We start from the raw sequence: 20,740 nt of genomic DNA, 5'->3' as shown, positions 1-20,740 counted from the left end.
TTGAGGAAGACAAAAGAAACAAAATCCAAAAAAGCACTTACAACTGAGAGTAGTTTTCAAATTTTGTGTATTTCTCCAAAGCCCTAATACTGAGCAGCAACTGGTCAACTTTTAGAGCAGGGAAGCAAGGCAACAGCAGGCAACTTTCCAAACCACAAGGAAGTGCTGAGACCCCACCACTCAACTACAGCCAATGAACTGCCCACACCATCTTGGAAAATGTTAACAAAGCTACCTGTTCTAGCCCGAACTCATTTCTTAAGTTTCAACAGGCTAAAGGTGTGGCCTCCATATTAAAAATATTTTTCAAGGGGCGCCTGGCTAGCCAAGTCAGTAGAGCATGTGACTCTTGATCTCGGGTTTTGAGGTCAAGCCTACAATGGGCATAGAGCTTACTTCAAAAAAAAATTTTAACCCTAAAATGTTTAGGGAACTGAACTTACTGAGCAAAATCTGTACATATTCTATTGAATATTTGGGAACCAGTGGCGAATTACAGTCTACCATCAATATCCAAAACATCTATCACATTCTCTAATTAATACAAAAAAGTAGAAGGGTATACCAATTTTGAGCTAAGGTAAGTATGTATGGGGTAATTTATCATAACAAAGTTAAGGGGGCGCCTGGATGGCTCAGTCAGTCATGTCCAACTTTTGATGTCCGTGGTCTCAGGATCATGGGATCGAGCCCTGCGTCAGGCTTCCCACTCTCCAGGGAGTCTGCTTCTCTCCCTCTTTCCCCACTTTCATCATGTTCTCTCTCTAAAAAGAAATAAATCTAGGGGACCTGGGTGGCTCAGTCAGTTAAGCGTCTGCCTTCAGCTCAGGTCATTATCTCAGGGTCCTGGGATCAAGCCCCATGTTGAGCTCTCTGCTCAGCAGTCTGCTTCTCCCTCTCCCTCTGCTCCTACCCCCACTCGTGCTCTCTCTCTCAAATAAAATCTTTTTTAAAAAAATTAATAAATAAATCTTTAAAAAAAAACACGTAAAGAAAAAAGTAAAACCCAGGCCCTAATGAATAGTCATGATCTAAGGCATGGGTTGACATGCAGCAGCTAGAAGCTTGCTTTGGTAAATAAAGTTTAACTGGAACACAGCCACATCCATTTGTTTATGCATTATCCAAAGACACTTTCATAATGCAAAGGCAGAGCTTGGTAGCTGCCAGGGGCCTCGTGGACTACAAACCGTAAGTATTTACTGTGTACTCTTTAAGATACAGTCTGCCGACTTTTCATTTAGGACATCAGAAAACAAACAGATTCTCAAATAGGAATAGGTCCTAATAATTCACAGTGAACAGCCTGGATAAATCAAAATGAGGTTGCTACTCACCGAGGTTGTAGACCTAAGCAATTCTCTCTCTTCTTTTAACTGTTCAACTAATTTCATCATTCCCTGGGCTTCTTCTACTTTTCCTTCAGATCCTAATTCTTCAATCTAAGCAAGATTTTAAAAAAGAAAGAAAGAAAGAAAGAAACACAAAAAAACCCACAAAGCAGTCAAGACTCCTTTCTAACCAAACTATCCAAGTATTCTTCTGTTTTTTCCCAAGCTTCATTAGCATTTTCATGGTTTGGGGTCTTTTGTTTGGTTTTGTTTACTGAAGGTGCTTTGGGTTAAATTTACCCTTTTGATTTTTTTACAGCATTAATGAAGTGTATTTGACATGCAATAAACTGCATATTTTTAAGGTGCACAATCTGATGTTTTGACAACCATGAAACTAACACCTTCATCTACAGAACAAACATCCATCACCCCAAATATCCTTTGTAGTACCTCCTCCCCGAGCAACCACTGATCTGTCACTATAGAGCAGTTTGCATTTTCCAGAATTGTATATAAATGGAATTACGTACTTATTTCTTTTTTTAGTGTGGCTTCTTTCACTCAGCCTAATTACCTTAAGATTCACCCCCCGTGTTACATGCAGTTGATACACTGAACTACCGAGCAGTAGCCTACAGCACGGCTGCATCACAGCATTTATCCACCCCCTACCAACAGACGTATGCACTGGTTCCAGTTTCAGGACTTTGCCAATTATGAACAAAGCTGCTGTGAACACTGGTAATGCAACTCTGTAAACATACACTTTGTTCCTCTTGGGTCAGTATCTAGGACTGGAATGACTCATGGTGGATCTTTTTTAACTTTTTAAGAAACACGATTTTCCAAAGTGCTTATACCGTTTTCCACCCCACCAGCAGTGTAGCAGTGTAGGACAGTAACAGTTTGCCCACATCTCCATTAACACTCGGTATGGTCTTTCTCTTCTAGCCACTCTGACAGATGTACACTAAGTACCTCCCTAACGACTAAGGCCTCTGAGCACCTTTACATGTATGTATCTGCCACCCTTTTACCTTCTTGGGTTCAATGTCTATCCCAAATATTTTGTTACTCATGTACACAATTCTTACCTGCTGTAGGAGTACATCAATTTTATCTGTTAGAACCTGAATTTTTTCTTCATTTTTGCCTGTTGGGCCAGCTGCCTATTGAAGAGATAATAAAACGTATTACCAATAAGAAACAAATATTCAAGCTTTCACATACCATACAGATTTGTATTAAATAGTTAAAATGTTGTGTCACAAGGATAGTAACTCAATTACCTTCATTTTCTGCAACTCAATTATGTATTTTGTCAGTTACTCATAACTAGGAGAAAAATCTTAAAGAGTAGCAAAATGAACATTACTAATAAAGACTGAAAAAAAAGAATGCCTTTTAAGTTTATGTCATTCTAGACCACCACAAATTAATGGACTTGACCACAAGTTTCAATACTAGGGAGGTCTCTGGGTCTCTAGAGAACAAGGACACTTTTTACAAAGACTACAAATTAATTTCACACTCACCCCAGAGGACTGCTGGTTTTGAGATAATGCCAAGCGAGCATGCCCTCGTCTAATTCTACGCTCTACTTCTGCAAGTAAGCTCTGTAGGTATCGCAGAAAATCTCTCTCGTAGCCGACCTTCATAAAACGAGAACTCTTCTCATACCTGGTTAAGAATAAAAATTAATAAGCATTACTTTCTTTCCAAATCTTTATCCATTACAACTCACATATTCTATCTTAACTAATCTTATAGACTATTGCTCCGAAGAGTAAACCGGGTATGTAAGAAGTCAATTTCTAGTCTCTCATCCTGATAAAGGGAAGACAAGTACTTAGCATTATGTTTGGTTAGGAGCACAGACTTCACAGTAAGGCAAAGCTAGGTGCTTGAACACCAGCTCTATCATAATACTGATCTGTGACCCTGGCCCCAGGGTAAGTCTCATTTATAAAATCAGGACTGTTAAAAACAAACATGATACAAGAAAAAGGCTTAGGATACAGTAGTACTTACGCATGTAATATGCACTCACATGGTGGCTAATTATCATTTTTGAAGCTATGACTTTCTACCATCCCACCTCATGAATAGTACCCGGCAAGACATTCATTTTATACTAATTCCAATTACTTCTTCAATTCTTGTCCCCTTTAAACCAAAGAATGACCGAGCAGGGGGAAATGACCAAAAAAGATAGCTTACTGTTTTCGAAGGTTTTCATCATGAATTTTTTCACATGGACCTGAAAAAAAAAAAAAAGATGAGAAATATGAATGTGTAAATTACTGGTGATGTTAACAACCTTTTCTCTTGCCAAAACTAAAGGAAGTTCTTTAAAAAAAAAAAAAAAGGAAAACAAGACCCATCTTATCACAGAATAGTCTGTACACACCTAAATTGAGCCTAATGAATCACAAAGTTATGTGCCCAAGTAAACACATGAAAACTGTTCTCCTTCATCTTCAAGATCAGTATAATACAGAGCAACTATATGGTAAGAAAAGAGAAGAAAACAGAGGGAGTTGGAGGAAAGAGAAATTGTACCCACTGCCACCCCAGAAAACTGTGATGAGGGTGAACCACTGGTCTACCACTCATCTTTTACTTATTTGTGGCATCTGTAAACCAGGCCAAATAGTACAAGAATGGTCAAGTCCTACTCCTTCCTACCTCCGGAAGGCAACCAATTTCAACCATGTCACCTACGCCTTCTGGAATTCATTTCCATGTTTCTAAATTATTTTGCTTTTTCTTGGTTTACCTTAGACATCAAATTTTTAGGTAAAAAAATTTTTAGTTGTTAAACAAACACTGTTTATATTTTGACTATGCAAGTACTATTACCTGCTGAGCCAAACAAGGGGCATTATGATGACTTAGGATATACTTCACATTTCTGCTGGAATTCTTTTCATTTACTTAAGATTTCTGTATTTCTGAACTCTTCTCACTTTAAGTCAGCTACAGAAATTCTCTCAAGATTCCAAATCTCTCAGATCATCAGCTTCCGTTTTGCCCCTGAGCTTTCTGTTCTGCTTCAATCTGGGCTGCTCACAAGTAACAGCCGCCATCCTGAGAGGTTCCTTTTCTGGTCTGCAGTGGATGCAGTTTACTGGATCTCTTGTTTTTCTCCTTGGTTTTATACCCATGTGTTGGTGGAGTTTCCAGAGAAAAGAACCATGGGAGATAAATTTGTTGAGATCTTGCATGTTTGAAAATGTCTTTTTTTCACGCTCATACCTTGAAGTTTAGCTATGTAGCTAACCTAGGAAAAATATTTTTTCACTCAGAATCCTGAGAGTGTTTCTCCAAAGTCTTCAAGCTTCTGGTGTTGTTACTGACAAATCTGAGGCCATTCTGATTCATAATCCTGTGTGCCCCCACCCCATTCCCATCATTCTGAAATTTCAGTGTTGCGCCTCTGAATGGATTTTTTTTCATCCAGTGTGCTGAGCATTTGAAGGACGCACTCGACCTACAGACTACCGCCCTTCAAGTATTGCAAAATCTTTAAACCCCTCCCTTCTGCTTTCTCTAGAACTCCTAATTAGTGTTGTATTGATTTAATTTTTTCAACTTTTAATCTTTTCTGTCCAATCACCCAACATTCCAGCAAATTTCCTTGATTTTATTCTCAAACCTTTACACTGATTTTATTTCAGATTTCTTCGGTCCTAATTTCCAAGAGCTCTTTTTGGTTTTTCAAAAAGTTCCCTTTTTAATACAGCATCCTATTCCTGATACCCTCTCTTATTTCTCTGAAGATACTACATATAATTAAGACTTAGCATTTTTAGGGCACCTGGCTGGCTCAGTCGACAGAACATGCAACTCCTGATCGCAGGGTTTTGAGTTCCCATGTTGGGTAGAAAGCTTACTTAAAACAACAACAACAACAACAACAACAACAACAACAACAAAATATCTTTTCTTCTGCTTTCCCCGTCATCTCTAATTCCACTAAACTTTCCCCCACCCCTTGCTGGTTTTGGTTAATCTACTGTGTCGAAGGTTTTCTTCATATGTTTAACTGGTGTTCCTTGGCTGGCAAAACACTTCCAAAATCTAACTGGAAGTTGGTATGCACAGGCAGGGTTTGTCAACTAATGGGCTTTACCAGAGGAAAATCAGGCAGCAAAATTCTTTTAGGAGATTCCCCAAGGGTCAGTACCTGTAGATCACTTCTCTGGAACTGTTCACTTTCTCTAAAGAATCCTCTTCTCTTCTGCCTGGGGAAAAACATCTGGCTGTATCCTTCTAGGAACAGGGCAGAGGAAGGGAATGGGAAAACCCCACTATTAAGAATATAGACTTAACTCTCTTAAACGTCTCTTTTTTACTCATTACTGCCCTGTGCTGTGTCTGGAATCCCAATATCTAGATTCGTCCAGCCCTACTGTGCTTCTAAGGCTCCAGGGCAAGCATCGTGCTTAAATAATTAACTTCTCTTTTATGTTTCTAGAATGATACTAATTATGTACCATCCTTGGGAGAAGACAGTCACTCTTTTTTTTTTTTTTTGCTTTTGCATTCTGTCGTTCAGCTGAACTACAATCTCGTAGGTCCAATTTCTCCAAGAAAGAACTCCCTAGTGCCTCCTGGGATGCAGGGGTAGGAGATGGGAGAATCACCAGATGCACAGGTTTTAAGAGTCCCTCCAGGGACATTTGGGAATGGATTTTTAGTTGGAGACGTTTTTTGGTTGTCACAGCTGAGGGGTGCTACTGGCGTCTAGCGGGTAGAGGCCAGGAATGCTACGGAACATCCTACAACGCACAGGACATCCCCCCAAAACAAAATTATCCAGCTCAAAATATCAAATGTCATGGCTGAGAGACCCTTAACTAGACTAATCTTTCATTTTCAGCCCCATGACTCAACTCTGCCTTCTATGGTACCTGGTGCCTCCAAATGCTTAGCCTGTCCAGGGCTCTGCTATCAAACACTTCTTTTAATATCCCCTTCTGCAGGCTTTTAGGGTACAGGTTTCTCTGCTCTGTTGAGTTTGCTGCTATTCTTCCATCCACTTGTCATCTTCCAAAAATTTGTTGATATCTCTAACTGTTATATCTCCTCTTCTGTTTATATCTTTTTTGTTTTTAAATTTTCATTTAATGGAGGGCTTTGGGAGGGAGTGGAAACAGACATGTATGTTCACTTAAGCCACCATGTTTAACTAGACTGGCATTTATTAATACGTTCAAAAATCTAAGCCAGGGAAGAAATTATTTTATCAACAAACCTTATTTAAGAGAAACTTTTTGGAATTTATAATGTACCAGTTTTAATTTTAAATCATAATTTGATTAAAACTACATAGAAAATTCACTTACCAAGATCAGAACGAGTGTTTGTGAACAATTCCGCAGGACAAAAACCACAGAGATAATATTTACAAACCTGGTGAAGAAAAACAAAGGTACTTAACTTTAAAAAATATTCAGCTTTAAAACTATATTGGAAAAGGGTGCCAAATTACTATTTTCTCATTTCTTAACCTTCACCTTTCAACCAAATAAGAACAATTTTATTTGTTAAACCACATTAGTTAAATTAGTGACTTTTCAACTCCCAGACTTTAGTAAAAAATGTGGACAGACAGAGTTACCAGTATTTCCTACCATCTACTTTTAATCACCACTCTCCCCACATAGCAATAATATGGGAAAGATACCCAGAAGAACAAAAATTTTAATTTTATTAAAATAAAAACAAAAAACCTAAACTGTTATTATCTTTCTATCTCTGTTAAAGACCAGAACCAATTTATAGATTAGGATTTGGGAATCACTGTCTAAATTACAAATAACATTCATTTAAAGCAATCTGGATCAGTAGCTTCCCTTAATAGATCTTTTAACTGGCTCTAAAATGTACTGGATATTTTCACATACACCAGCACTTCACTGAGCAACTCCTGATGACCTCCTATGGTATGAGCAAAGGCTAGTAAAAAAAACAAACTTTTAACTCTCTCCATCAGTATTTTTGTAACTCCTTCAGATATATTTCAAGACTGCTCTAGCTGACATTTAATTCTATACGCTGCAAACCAAAATCTGTAAGCAATATTCCCAAGTGTCTCCTTTCTTATAGTATTTCACTGTTATTGTATAATCAATGTAAAACTATGACATATGAGAAGAAAAGGTATGTTAAATTTAAGACTGAATGAGAGTTCTTTGTAGATCCTTACAGGATGTTAAATTTGACATAAATTATTTTCTTCCTTAAAGGTCAACTTTTTTTCTTTTTTTAAAAGATTTGTGTGAGAGAGAGAGAGAGAGCGAGCACGTGCGCGCAAGCACAAGCAGGGGAAGCGCCAGGTGGAACAGGCAGAGGGAGAAGCAGGCTCCCGCTGAGCAAGGAGCCCAACGCAGGACTCAGGGGACTGGATCCCAGGGATCATAACTTGAGCCGGGCAGACGCTTAATCCACTGAGCCACGCAGGCATCCCTCAACATTTAAAAAAAAAGGCAATCTCTACGGGGCACCTGGCTGGCTCGGTAGAGTATACAACCCCTGATCTTGAGGCTGTGAGTCTGAGCCCCATGTTGGGCGTAGAGATTACTTTTAAATTGTTGGGAGTACAGATTACAAATAATTTCTACAACCATTGTGGAGCTCAAACTCACCACCCCGAGATCAAGAGTCGCATGCTCTACTGACTGAGCCAGCCAGGCACTCCAAAGATCAACTGTTTCACACCTGAAGTAATATGGTTCCATAAACACTGTCCAGAAGAATTAAGATCATAAAGAACAATTAAGATTCAAAAATCATATGTAAACAAGATTTAGTTTTGTATCAATATTAACCTGTTATACATAGCCATATGTCAGAATATCTTTGTATCATTTTCTTTAGTACTTCTAAATACTGGATTTTATAAAATTACTCTTTGCAACTTAAACATTATTCTTACAAATAAATTATTAAAAAGACTCCTGTATGCTCACGTTTCTTCAAATTATTTCCAATTTTTCAGTGCTCATGGTTCCAACTATTTAACAAATTTCTAATAACTGTAATAATTACATGTAATAGCTTAGTAATAGTTATTGGCAGCATGTGCCATTATTTACATCTAAAAATTATACAGTCACATAGTAATTTAAAACCAAATTTAGTAAGTAGCGCTCATGAGTATGAAACTTTACTACTGTCCATCTTACTGTTTTTTTTTTTTTTTTAAGATTTTTATTTATTTATTTGACAGAGACAGCCAGCGAGAGAGGGAACACAAGCAGGGGGAGTGGGAGAGGAAGAAGCAGGCTCCCAGCAGAGGAGCCCGATGTGGGACTTGATCCTGGAACGCCGGGATCACGCCCTGAGCCGAAGGCAGACGCTTTAACAACTGCGCTACCCAGGCGCCCCTGTCCATCTTACTTTGATTTTATTGTTTTTAAAAGAATTTCTATTTATCATAACTAATAAAACGTTATTGTTCCTTTGTTTAAACTGGGTCAATCTCTATGATCCTCAAAAAAGGCTCATCATTAAAACAAAACAGGGGTGCCTGGCTAGCTCTGTCAGTAGAACGTGTGACTCTTGATCTCAGGATTGTGAGTTCGAGTCCCACATTGGCTGTAGAGGTTACTTAAAAAAAAAAAAAGAAACTTAAAAAAAAAAAGAATAAATATCTCCATGGTCCCTCTACAGATTCTAAAATATAAACCAATACAAACTTTTTCTAGGAAGGAAATCATATTAATTCTTTTTGGTAATGGAGTATCAATATAGTACTTACTGAATCTTGGTTTTAATAATATTTTTCACTGAAATCAAACTGACCCAGATCTGAGTTTGGGCTTTACCATATATTGTGTGGCTTTCCTGTAAAACTGGCCATTACTACTAGCTTCAAAGTTTGTCATAAACTGTCTGATATGTGTTGTTTTTTAAAACTACAATACTTGTGATTTTCCACACCTATGTAGTTTTACTATAAAACCTAAGCCTTATTCATACAAAGATGACTTTCTAAAAAACAGCAGATTCTTGGGGCACCTGGCTGACTCAGTTGGTGGAGCACGGAACTCCTTATCTCAGGACCATAAGTTCAAGCCCCACTTAAAAAATAAATAGACAAACGCAGATTCTAAGTGGTCAAAACTTTAAATGCACTATGTCAGTTTTTAAATAAAATACAATTTCAAAACAGTATTTTCTATTAAAAATAAAATGAACACTCTCAAATCTAGCAAGTACTGCACGGGATTTTAATTTAAAGTGGCACTTAGGGGGTGCCTGGGTGGCTCGGCCGGTTAAGCATCTGCCTTCTATTCAGGTCATGATCTCAGGGTCCTGGGATCGAGCCCCAAGTGGGGCTCTCTGCTCAGCAGGGAGTCTGCATCTCCCTCTCCCGCTGTCCCTCCCCCCTGCTCATTCTCTCGCTCACTCTTTCAAATAAATAAAAAATGTTTTAAATAAATAAATAAATAAATAAAAATAGAGTGGTGGCACTTAGGGGCACCTGGTCGGCTCAGTCGGTGGAGATCTCTTTCTGGATCTTGGGGTAGTGAATCTGAGCGCCACACTGGGTGTAGATATTACTTAAATGAATTTTTAAAACAACCTTAAAAAACAAAGTGGCATTTAATTTTAAAAGGAATTTTATTTTAAAAGGTAGGAAATGGGGCGCCTGGGTGGCTCAGTCGTTAAGCGTCTGCCTTCGGCTCAGGGCGTGATCCCACTGTTCTGGGATCGAGCCCCACATCAGGCTCCTCTGCTAGGAGCCTGCTTCTTCCTCTCCCACTCCCCCTGCTTGTGTTCCCTCTCTCGCTGGCTGTCTCTTTCTCTGTCAAGTAAATAAATAAAATCTTTAAAAAAATAAATAAAAATAAAAGGTAGGAAATGGCACTTCAACAAACACTTAACATTGTACTAAAAACAGTGCAGGAAATCCAAAAATAAATTAAGACCCACTCCTCAAGATCACAGTCTAGTAGAAGACAGTCAAAAACAAAAAACAGAGTGTACTAGATAGAATATACATGCAACACTAGATACACAAGTGATTTTAGTCAGGAATGTCAGGTCATCACAGGTTGATGAAGCTTGAACTAGTTCTCCAATTCATAAGTAGAAAGACTGCAAGACATTCTAGGAATAAGGAAAACAACATGTGAAAAAGACCCAACAGTATGAAATGGGAAAGTGTAAACAGGTATGCTTGGAGACACAACACAGTGCAGAGGTTTGAATCTTGGCTGGCACCCACTGTGAACTACAGCCTTTAACTCTGCCTTGGTTTCCACATATAAAAAAAGGATTCCTTGAAAAGTTGAAAATAGAGCTACCCTACGACCCAGCAATTGCACTACTGGGTATTTACCCCAAGATACAAATGCAGTAATCCGAAGGGGCACCTGCACCCCAATGTTTATAGCACCAACATCCACAATAGCCAAACTATGGAAAGAGCTTAGATGTCCATCGACAGATGAATGGATAAAGATGTGGTGTAGCTATACAATGGAATATCATGCAGGCATCAAAAAAAATGAAATCCTACCATTTGCAACGACATGGATGGAACCAGAGGGTATTATGCTAAATGAAGTAAGTCAATCAGAGAAAGACAATTATCATATGATCTCACTGATCCGTGGAATTTGAGAAACAAGGCAGAGGACCATGGGGGAAGAGAGGAAGAAATGAACCAAGAAACTGGAGAGGGAGACAAACCATAAAAGACTCTTACTCTCAGGAAACAAACTGAGGTTTGCTGGAGTGGAGGGGGGGGGGAGGGATGGGGTGGCTGGCTGATGGACACTGGGGAGGGTATGTGCTGTGGTGAGCGCTGTGTATCGTCTAAGACTGATGAATCACAGACCTGTACCCTGAAACAAATAATATATTGTGTTAATAATTTTTAAAAAGGAGACAATACTGCACAGTGAGATTTTAACACTAAAATTATATGTATGTTACATTGAGAGAGAGGGGCAAATTTGCCTGATTCTTACAATACTGCGCAAGTTATTTTTTTTAAATGGTTTTAGGTACTATGTACACCATGTAAGACATGCCTGCCAGTGGGCTAACCAGGTGCTTCTTACCATTTAGTCCAATTACCCCATGTAAGACAAGGGAGAGCAACCACATGACCTGCCCTAAAGGTTATCTAGCTTATGGAATCCAGATTAGACCCCCCTTTCTTAATTTGATTCTATATGCTCTTTCCATTCTTCAACTCTCCTTAAGACACTACTGTAACACAATGGCACATCAAAATGTTACTCTACCCATTGGACTCTACTTAGACTGCTTCTTTAACCCTCTCCAGGGACTAAGGATCTTTAAAAATACAGTCTTTTACTCAGCAAGTCTTCACTAAATATCCATCATGGAGCTAACAGTCTGATAATGAAAGGTGGGAGGGGTAGGTACCAAGGGAGTGGGGTGGCCAGAATTCTTGTGACTTATCCTCCTGACAAATCTAAAGCAACACTACTGACCAGAAGAGTTCAATCTCAATAGCATCCCTTAATGAATTCACTACCAGTGAAGAGAAAGCAGAAATACAAGCAATCTTGGAAATCTGACTCGAAATTTTTAATTGCAAATTCCTATCATATTAAAGACAAAATGTCAAAAATTAAAACAATTATCTGGCCTGTGATACAGTGCCTGGGAAAATGACATTTCAAACAATACTAGAGGGCTGTGGGACAATTTGGCAGCATCATCAAAATGTAAAATGTGCATTCACCTTAGCCATTATCCTTCTAGGAACCCATCCTACAAGTGACTCAGCTTTATGTACTAGAATGTTCACTGCAGCTTGGCTGGTAATGGGAAAAAAATCAGATATAATCTATATATCCCCTACAGAACAAAAAGTTAAAAAAAATTAAGGCAGGTTTATTATCTTTTATTTTTTCATTTTTTAAAAGATTTTATTTGAGAGAGGGAGCGCACAAGTGGGGGGGGGGCGCAAAGGAGGAGAGAGAAGCAGGCTCCCTGCTGAGCAGGGAGCTCAACCCAGGGCTCTGGGATCATGACCCATGCTGAGGCCAGACGCTTAACTGACTGAGCCACCCAGACGCCTCTTTATTTTTTTTAAGATTTTTTTTTTTAATTTTAAAGTAATCTCTACACCCAACATGGGCCTCAAACTCAAAACCCGAGATCAAGTCACATGCTCTACAAACTGAGCCAGCCAGGACCCCAACTAAGGTAGATTTGTATGTACCAACAAAGAAAGATGCCACAATAGAAATGAAAGTTGTTAAATATATATTTATACGTTGTGTAATATTACATTAAGCTATCTATAGCTTTCACTTATATATGTGTATATGTTTGTAAGTTATTAGGAAAGGCTCAGAAACATACCAATTTTTAATTTGTCCAGAGGGATCTGGCAATGGGGAGGGGAGGCAAGGACAGACTTTCACTGTTTATTTCTAAGTTAAATTTTAATTTTTTACAGCAAGCATGTCTCCTTTGTTTAAAAAAAATAATTTTAATGGTGCTAAACTCAGAGGGAAAACATAAAATAATAAAATCAGTTCCCAATGTATTAATGGAATCAATCTTTAAAGGAAAGAACAGTATTTAGCGCAAAGACAACATACACGTTGGGAGACTTAAGCAAGCGTAAGTATCTAATACAAAACGTGCTGAGACCTCCATCTGAACAAAACAGTCCTATTTTTTTTTTAGCATTCACTATTCACTTCTTCAAGGCACAATCGGTTCTGGTCATCGATTTAGACCACTTCCGATCACAAAAGTATAGTAATACCTTATTGAATTGGTCTACACCCACTTGAATCAAACAGTAAGAGAATTCTTCCTTGAGCTAATCAAGTATTTTCAAAGCCGTCTGCATTATTTTTGTTAAACTGCTTTCCCTAAGTCAGTTGAATTCTTACTTGTTTCTGTCAGGCAAGCTAGTTACTATTTACAGATAGTAAAGCCTTCAAATCATTAAAGGACATGTAAATGTCTTTACAGACAACTATGAGTTTCTTTGGTATTCTAAGTTACTAACAACCTTGGATACATTTTTGGTTCCACGAAGTAACACATTCCATTTTATAAACAAATCATAAAAAGAATGTGTTTATTCAACTTCTATTTCTGGTCATCTTAACACTGGCATTTTAAAATTCATCATGTTGACAACAGTCAATCTGATATTCGATCTGCTTAGAAGCCTTCAATTGTTTCCCAATGTAATTTTAGTCCCAACTTTTTTCTTATAAGATTTTATTTGTCAGAGAGAGAGCGAGTGTGCGCGAGCGAGTGTGCATGAGCGAGAGAGCACAAGCAGGGGGAGCAGCAGGCAGGGGGAGAGGAAGGAGCCCGATGTGGGACTTGATTGATCCCGGCCTGAGCAGAAGGCAGAGGCTTAATGGACTGAGCCACCCAGGCATCCCTAGTCCCAACTTTTAACAAGGCTTATAAAACCACTCAAAAGCAGATTGTTGCCCACCTATCCAAATGTCCCCTTCACCAACAAAGACTACAGCTGTAACACTACACAATTTTTCAGGCCTAAGATTTTCTCCAGCCCCTAGTAACATCTCCCATTCACTCAGGCCAATTCCTACTAATCCTTCAGGTCCCAGGATTTAAGGGCCACTTTAAGAGGCCTTTCCCAAGTACCCCCAGTCTAGATTATTAGATGCCCCTCTCATGTGTGCTTTTCTAGACCCTATGCATGTGCTACTGTGGCACATACCAAATTGTGTTACGGAAGCACATTTACTCCTTTACATCTGCCACCAGACTGATGGTTCTCTCAGGCCAAGTGCCGTGTCCATACTCTTACAGTGCTACATTTTCGTTGAATAAATGAATACAGGAAATTTCCCCAAGTTACAGCTAAGAAATGATGAGAAAACTGGGGCACGTGGATGGTGCAGTCGGTTAAGCAGCCAACTCTTGGTTTCCTCTCAGGTGGTTATCTCAGGGTGGCAAGATGGGGCCCCTCCGCAGGCTCAGCCCAGAGTCTGCTTAAGACTCTCTCTCCCTGGGGCACCTGGGTGGCACAGCGGTTAAGCGTCTGCCTTCGGCTCAGGGCGTGATCCCGGCGTTACGGAATCGAGCCCCACATCAGTCTCCTCTGCTATGAGCCTGTTTCTTCCTCTCCCACTCCCCCTGCTTGTGTTCCCTCTCTCGCTGGCTGTCTCTATCTCTATGAAATAAATAAATAAAATCTAAAAAAAAAAAAAAAAAAAAGACTCTCTCCCTTTCCCTCCCCCCAAAATAAATAAATCAATCTTTTTAAAAAAAGAGAGAGAAATGATGACAAGATTAAGCATATTTCATAAAACAACGAAGCACTATTACTAACTTAAACTACTTTCTCCCATTGTGAAGAAATCAACTCTAATGACACACATTTTTCCTAAAGGAATCAAACAAATATTAAAGAAATACCTTAATATTTTCAATGGGATGGTAATATTGTGGTTATGCCTTCTTGAAGTCCTTATATTTTAAAGATATACGATGATGTCTTTAAAGCTTAAGTGGCAATTGCTTCAAAATAAAGTAAAGCATAAGGAATATAGAAACAATACTGGCAATGTGTTGATAATGTTGCATTGGGTGTGGGTACATAGAGAATTCACTCCAATTCTGTATGTTTTGCAAAGAAGCAAACAGCAGTTATGTACAACACATACACTGTGGCCAATCTGGAGAAGCCCAACAATTGCCACGTACTATAGATCATAGGACCGGAAATGGCCTACATTTCTGACAGGAAGAACATTTTAGTGACTCTGAACTAAAACTATCCAGTAAAATACTTAGATTAGATGTCATGCACTATAATTACTAATTTTTGTTTCCAAAGTTCACAAGTAGGGGCGCCTGCGTGGCTCAGTCGTTAAGCGTCTGCCTTCGGCTCAGGGCCTGATCCCAGAGTGCTGGGATCGAGCCTCGCATGGGGCTCCCTGCTCTGCAGAGCGCTGGGAGCCTGCTTCTTCCTCTCCCACTCTCCCTGCTTGTGTTCCCCCTCTCGCTGGCTATCTCTCTCTCTCTCTCTGTCAAATAAATAAATAAAATCTTTATTAAAAAAAAAAGTTCACAAGTAAAAATGTGGACAGAGCTTTAACTTTTCTTTTCCAAACAGCTTTCAGTGTCAATGAAAATATTTGTTAACATTCTGAAAATTTTAGAAAAGAACATTTAGTTCAATTCCCTCCATAAATTATTAAACCTTCACTGAACAGGGGGCATACTTGAATTTGATAAATGATGGAAGAAATCTCATTTTGGATATTATTAGAATCAGAGTTAGGCCAACAGTTAAATAATTTCACTTCTGAGTTCTAGATCTACAATGTGAAAACCTCAATTTGAATTATAAAATTCCTGTTATATTATACAAAAAATAATGAAAACTCTAGATCGAACTTTAAAATTCCCTACAAAAAATTAAAAAATAGGGGGCGCCTGGGTGGCTCAGTTGGTTAAGTGTCCGACTCTTAATTTTAGCTCAGGCCATAATCTTAGGGTTCTGAGATGGAGCTCTATGCTGTGCTCCATGCTGGGCTCTGCACTGGGAGTGGAACCTGCATAAGATTTTCTCTCCCTCTGCCCCTCCCCCTCTTAAATAAATAAATAAATAAATGGGGGGGTCCCCTACAATTTAAACTAATCAGATAATTAGAAGGCTATTCATGCCTTCTCTAGCGAAGACTGAAATCTCCCCATGTGGACACTAGCTAAAAGGTAGCTCATGCTAGGCAGTTAAAAATCATATGCTTTCCTCGTTACTGTGGTTGTTTAGAATTAACAGAGTAAACAAACTGCTTCATGCAAAAATACTAACCTCAAGGAAATGTAAAATATTACTAAGTTTATTACTTAGGAAATATTACTAAGGAAAATATTACTAAGTTAGGCAGTAAGATAAATGAGTAGGATAATACTTGGAACAGTATTAAAACTAATTTGACTTTAGCTGAAAACTACTTTCTCTCAGATCGAGACAGCAATCTACAAAAAGTTGGAAATGCTGTAAAACCCCAGTAAAGCACTTTTTAAGATTCAACCGGGAGAGTGGTTACATATACACCATTACAAACACAGGAAAGGTCGATAATTTGCATCACCAATGCATCCTTCACTTAAAAAGGAGCTTCAAGTGCTACTAGCTCACAATTACAAACCCAAGACTAATCAGGTGGGTCAGGAAGCTATAGTTTACAAGCTTTAGAATGTGTAAAAGGCCATTTAAAGAAAATCCAGATTTCCGGGGCTTTCCCTCAGACCTACAGATCAGAATCTCTTCGGAGGAAGTACAGAAATCTGCATTTAAAACAAATTCCACAGGTCAATCAGATGCAGACATCCCAGAACCACCTTTACCAAGGTAAAGTTTCCATTTCAATTGTTAAACAAAATGACTCCACCCAACTGAAATAGCCTTTCCCATCTAGTGCAAAGGTAGCAAAGAAAATTTTCCAGATAGAATAGGAATGTAAAAATACTTTGAAATATCAGGTTGCAGTGATCCTGAAACCCCTTACAGTATATGCTGGAGTTGTCCATTTTTTCCCCCGGATTTTACCACCACCAACCAACAGTGTAAGAATATGTAAATAACCCGGAAGTGATGCCTTGAGCTTCCACAGCTTTATTTTACCCTGGTGTAATTCGGTCTTATACAGAAGCCATGTGCTTTGTTCCAGGTCAACGCCAAACACCCCATTCTCCCCACCCCGCAGACAGGAATCTGAAATACCAGTAATTAACTGTTTCAAATCCCTGGATTGAGAATGAAGTGCAACCTGTCATTAAAGGCATAAAAAATCTTGCACCGAGAGTTTAATAAATCAATGAGAAATACTGTAAATTGAAGATTATAGCTGAGATGACCTAAGACCTAAGTTGCATTTGCCAGAGCCCCACTGCTAACAGTAAGCCCACAGTATAGAAAGTAATAAGGCAATATAATACTACCAGGAAAACAAAGTTTCTTCACAAGTGTTCAAAACCAAGGAGGTATAGACTTTAGACTGCTGCAGTTGATAAGCAGGCAATCAAAAGCAATTTTTTCTTTAATCCAAAATATCCTATCTGCACATCAACTAAATCATGTTTTTGTTTTTTTTTCCAAGGCAAGATGGAAAGACTCTTAAGCAATAAAAGAAAAACTGACTTCACGGTGACAAATGCCTAGAAAGAAAGAGGGTCAAAACAAGCAACAAAGTTACTCAGCTTCCTATTTAACAAGCAGGGAAAAAACCCCAATGTCAAAAGAGAAAAGAGAAAAGAAAAGCTTTCAAAAAGCTTCCCCTCTCTCGAAGTCAATGACAATATGTGAATCTGACCCACACAATAAATTCTACCATAACCCTTCCCACTACTTTGGAATCAAGCAACACCCCAATACGGCTTTTAGCCACTTACTTGTTAAAGATACTGAAAGGACTCATCTAGCACCGCTTTTTTTCCCTGCATTACAAAAGAGAAATTTTCCTCTGACCAAAGTCTACATTAAAAAAAAAAAGCAACTAACTTTTTTTAGAAAGCGTATTTGTTCAACTATACCTACTTTGATTAGTATCTGCCTTTAAATTACCACGTTGTTTGATTGTAACTGCAAGCTAAGTAAAATTAAAATCTACATCTGTTCTTCAGATTAAGACCTAACAAACATAACGCTGCGTGTTCAAAACACTTGAAATGGACTGGTATCTGCAGAAAGTTTGATAGAATTGTGGAAAGTGAACAGGACTAAAAAGATTAGGTTTGGTTTTCCCACTTAACTTGCCAAGAGACCTTGGGTAGCTTCTCAAGTCTCATCTGCGAAACTGGGGTTATATTTACCCTTACTCCTAAGGTAAAAAGGACCAAATGAGTTTTGTTTTATTCAAGTATAATTAACAATGCTTTATTAGTTTCAGATGTACAATATAATGATTCAACAACTCTATACGTTTCTCAGTGCTCCAGATACCTGTACTCTTATCAAAGTCGTCTTATGTGAAAGAAAAAAGCCTTAACAACCATCTACATGAAGGGCTTACCAAAACGTACTGCTATCGAACAGTATCTGTAAATCATCACGGGAAACCCTACCAAGTTATGATCTCTTAAAATTTTATTTCCTCATATAAGCGTCGAAATCGAACCATTCTTGAATACAGTGCCACGATTTTTACCACTAACCCTGGCCAGAAATTTCGGCCTAAATACGACGCTCAACCCAAGTAACGGAAAAATTTGCCTTTTTCCCTATATCATAATGAGTTTAAAACTCCAGAGCCTCTGGATGCAATAAAATCCTTTCCCGCGTTTCCCTGCCTCATTAAGGTGCTTTTCAATTCTGCCAAGGGCCCTCTCAGACTTCCTTGATACTAACACAACAACAAAAACAAATCATCCCTCATACACTGACCCGGGCGGGCTCCTCCCTCCCGCCACAGGATTAGACACTCGACCCCGGCGCGGCCCGCGCCCCAAATCGCGCCACGGGCCGGACGGGCCCCAGCCCGCGCCACTCCCCTCCCCCACGGCGCCCGGGCACAGACCCAAGGCCCGCGGGACTTACGCTCTCGTGGTCCCACCGCACGTTGCTGCGCTTCTCGTCCGGGGCGAGGTTTCGGTCCCGGCCCATTAACTCATCCAACAATTGCGCGGCCGAAATCATGGTGCTTTTCTCGGGCGGCTGCTCCCACCAGCCCTGGCACCCGCCAAAGAAAACGCCGGCTACACAGTCGCCAACCTCTTCGGCCCGCTCGCAGGCCGAAAAGCCTCCTCCAAAGAGGAGCCGATAAGACAAAATGGCCGCCGCGCGGGCGCCTTCCCAGCATACCGTGCGCGCGCGTGCGCCCGCGGGGACACGCCCAGATCTGGGAGGTGAGGACAGACCCGCTTCCGCCGGCCGGGGGGAGGGGCCTGCCGAGGCCGGGTTCGGATTCCGTCCCTGCCGAATGGCACCACTCTGCTCCGCGCTTGGCGGAACCGAGGGCCACGCGTTTCCGATCGCTGCACGCCTGCCTCCCCAGGCGCCGGTATTCCTCAGGCTCTTTCACTGGGAGCCTCCGTGTTGAAGTTTGGACTGCTCTCCGAAATGAAGAAGAGGGTAGTGGAACCCTCCGCACCACGCGGTGCAGTCGGTACCATCTTCCAGTGGAGGAAGCTGGTCTGCGCTCCCAATTCTTGTTCCGACCTCCTGTTCCTAGACAACTTGCGCTCGCCTCTTCTAACCCGGCGGTCCTCCCACTCCAATTCCCCTGATTCACTGGGTGGGAGATCAAGCGGGGAGAGAGAACACGGTTTCTACAAGGTCAGGCAAAGTGAGGATTTTTTTTTTAATTATTCGAATTAGTCGAATTTTTAAAAAAATTACTCATCTATTGAACAATTGAGTATCCTGTGCCTGGTAAGCCCTTGAATTTTGAAGCTAAGTCTTTGCTCTCCCAGACCTTGAGAAGACAGTCTCTAGAGAAATAAAATGAAATCTATCAATATGAATTGTGAAGTTCTCCATCACAGTTAAGGGTATGGACTCTAAAGCCAAATCAACCTGGTTTGGTAATCCTCGCTCTGCCGCCTTGTGCCTTTTTTTCCCCATCCGAGAAACGTAATTTATGATAACGGTCCTGTTAAAAAGAAATAACAGGCCCCAAACTCGAGTCCCTGTTGATAAATAAACCCCACTAAGACTTAATACGTAACCTAACTGCGGTTTTAGCCTCTCCCAGGAGTAGAATTTAAACCAATAAATCTGGAATTTCCTGATCAGCGCTAGGGAGGTCATTTGCATGATAAGACCCCTGTCTTCCCCTATGGGAGGGTAACCTTGCCTGTCACAACCCACTTTTACCGTCCTTGTCCCGTGATGCTTCTACCTCTAAAATCCTTCCATTTTGTACAGCTCCTCAGAGCTCCTATCTACTTGCTGGATGGGATGCTGCCCCATTCATGAATCCTTGTCATACAGCCAATTAGATCTCTAAATTTACTAGTTGAGTTTTGTTTTTTTCACAGTCCCCTACACACAGGATGTTATTGTGAAGGTTAAACGGATTGATAACAACGCAAGAAGTGTAGAAGAGACCCGACACGTTTTAAGTTCCTTTAATCATTAGCTGTTATAATGGTAAGGGGGAAAAGGAGGTATGGGTCAAGGGAGGCTTTTTTAAAATGGGAAAATAATATGTTTAACGTCAGAGGAAGAGGTGGAAGATAAAAGTTGTAAATTCTTTTTTTTTTTTTAAGTTTTATTTTTATTTAAGTAATCTCTACACCCAGCGTGGGACTTGGACTCACAGCCCTGAGATCAAGAATCGCATGCTTTTCCTACTGAGCCAGCCAGGGGCCCCAAAAGTTGTAAGTTCTTAAGAAGGTGGTAGTAGAGCTCCCCTCTGTCTGCTAGATGGATGCTGCCCAATTCACGAATCATCTAA

The 20,740-nt window shown here is 39.9% G+C and overlaps 1 protein-coding gene across 5 annotated transcripts in view; it reads right to left on the bottom strand.

The window, feature by feature from the left end:
• LUC7L3 (LUC7 like 3 pre-mRNA splicing factor) overlaps nt 1-19,161 on the bottom strand; it is a 30,761-nt gene extending 11,600 nt beyond the window's left edge. For 3 of the 5 annotated variants that reach the window (XR_567777.2, XM_008687913.2, XM_008687920.2), the window contains exons 1-6: nt 18,880-19,161; nt 6,686-6,752; nt 3,555-3,594; nt 2,870-3,014; nt 2,429-2,503; nt 1,338-1,442 (exon numbers count right to left, since the gene is read on the bottom strand). Coding sequence is in view for 4 of the 5 variants with exons in the window: in XM_008687913.2 (XP_008686135.1) it covers nt 1,338-1,442; nt 2,429-2,503; nt 2,870-3,014; nt 3,555-3,594; nt 6,686-6,752; nt 18,880-18,978 (531 nt within the window). In the remaining variant the exon portion in view is untranslated. Of the gene's footprint in view, nt 1-1,337; nt 1,443-2,428; nt 2,504-2,869; nt 3,015-3,554; nt 3,595-5,523; nt 5,610-6,685; nt 6,753-18,879 lie in introns of those variants that run through there. The other 2 variants (XM_040640838.1, XM_040640840.1) reach the window with 2 other exon arrangements.
• Nucleotides 19,162-20,740: the final 1,579 nt, after the last annotated feature.

The sequence above is a fragment of the Ursus maritimus genome, unplaced genomic scaffold, assembly GCF_017311325.1.
Source record: "Ursus maritimus isolate PB19 unplaced genomic scaffold, ASM1731132v1 scaffold_24, whole genome shotgun sequence".
Taxonomy (NCBI): Eukaryota; Metazoa; Chordata; class Mammalia; order Carnivora; family Ursidae; genus Ursus; species Ursus maritimus.
The sequence above is the reverse complement of the archived record's forward strand: the minus strand, read 5'-3'. Positions and strand labels throughout refer to the sequence as shown.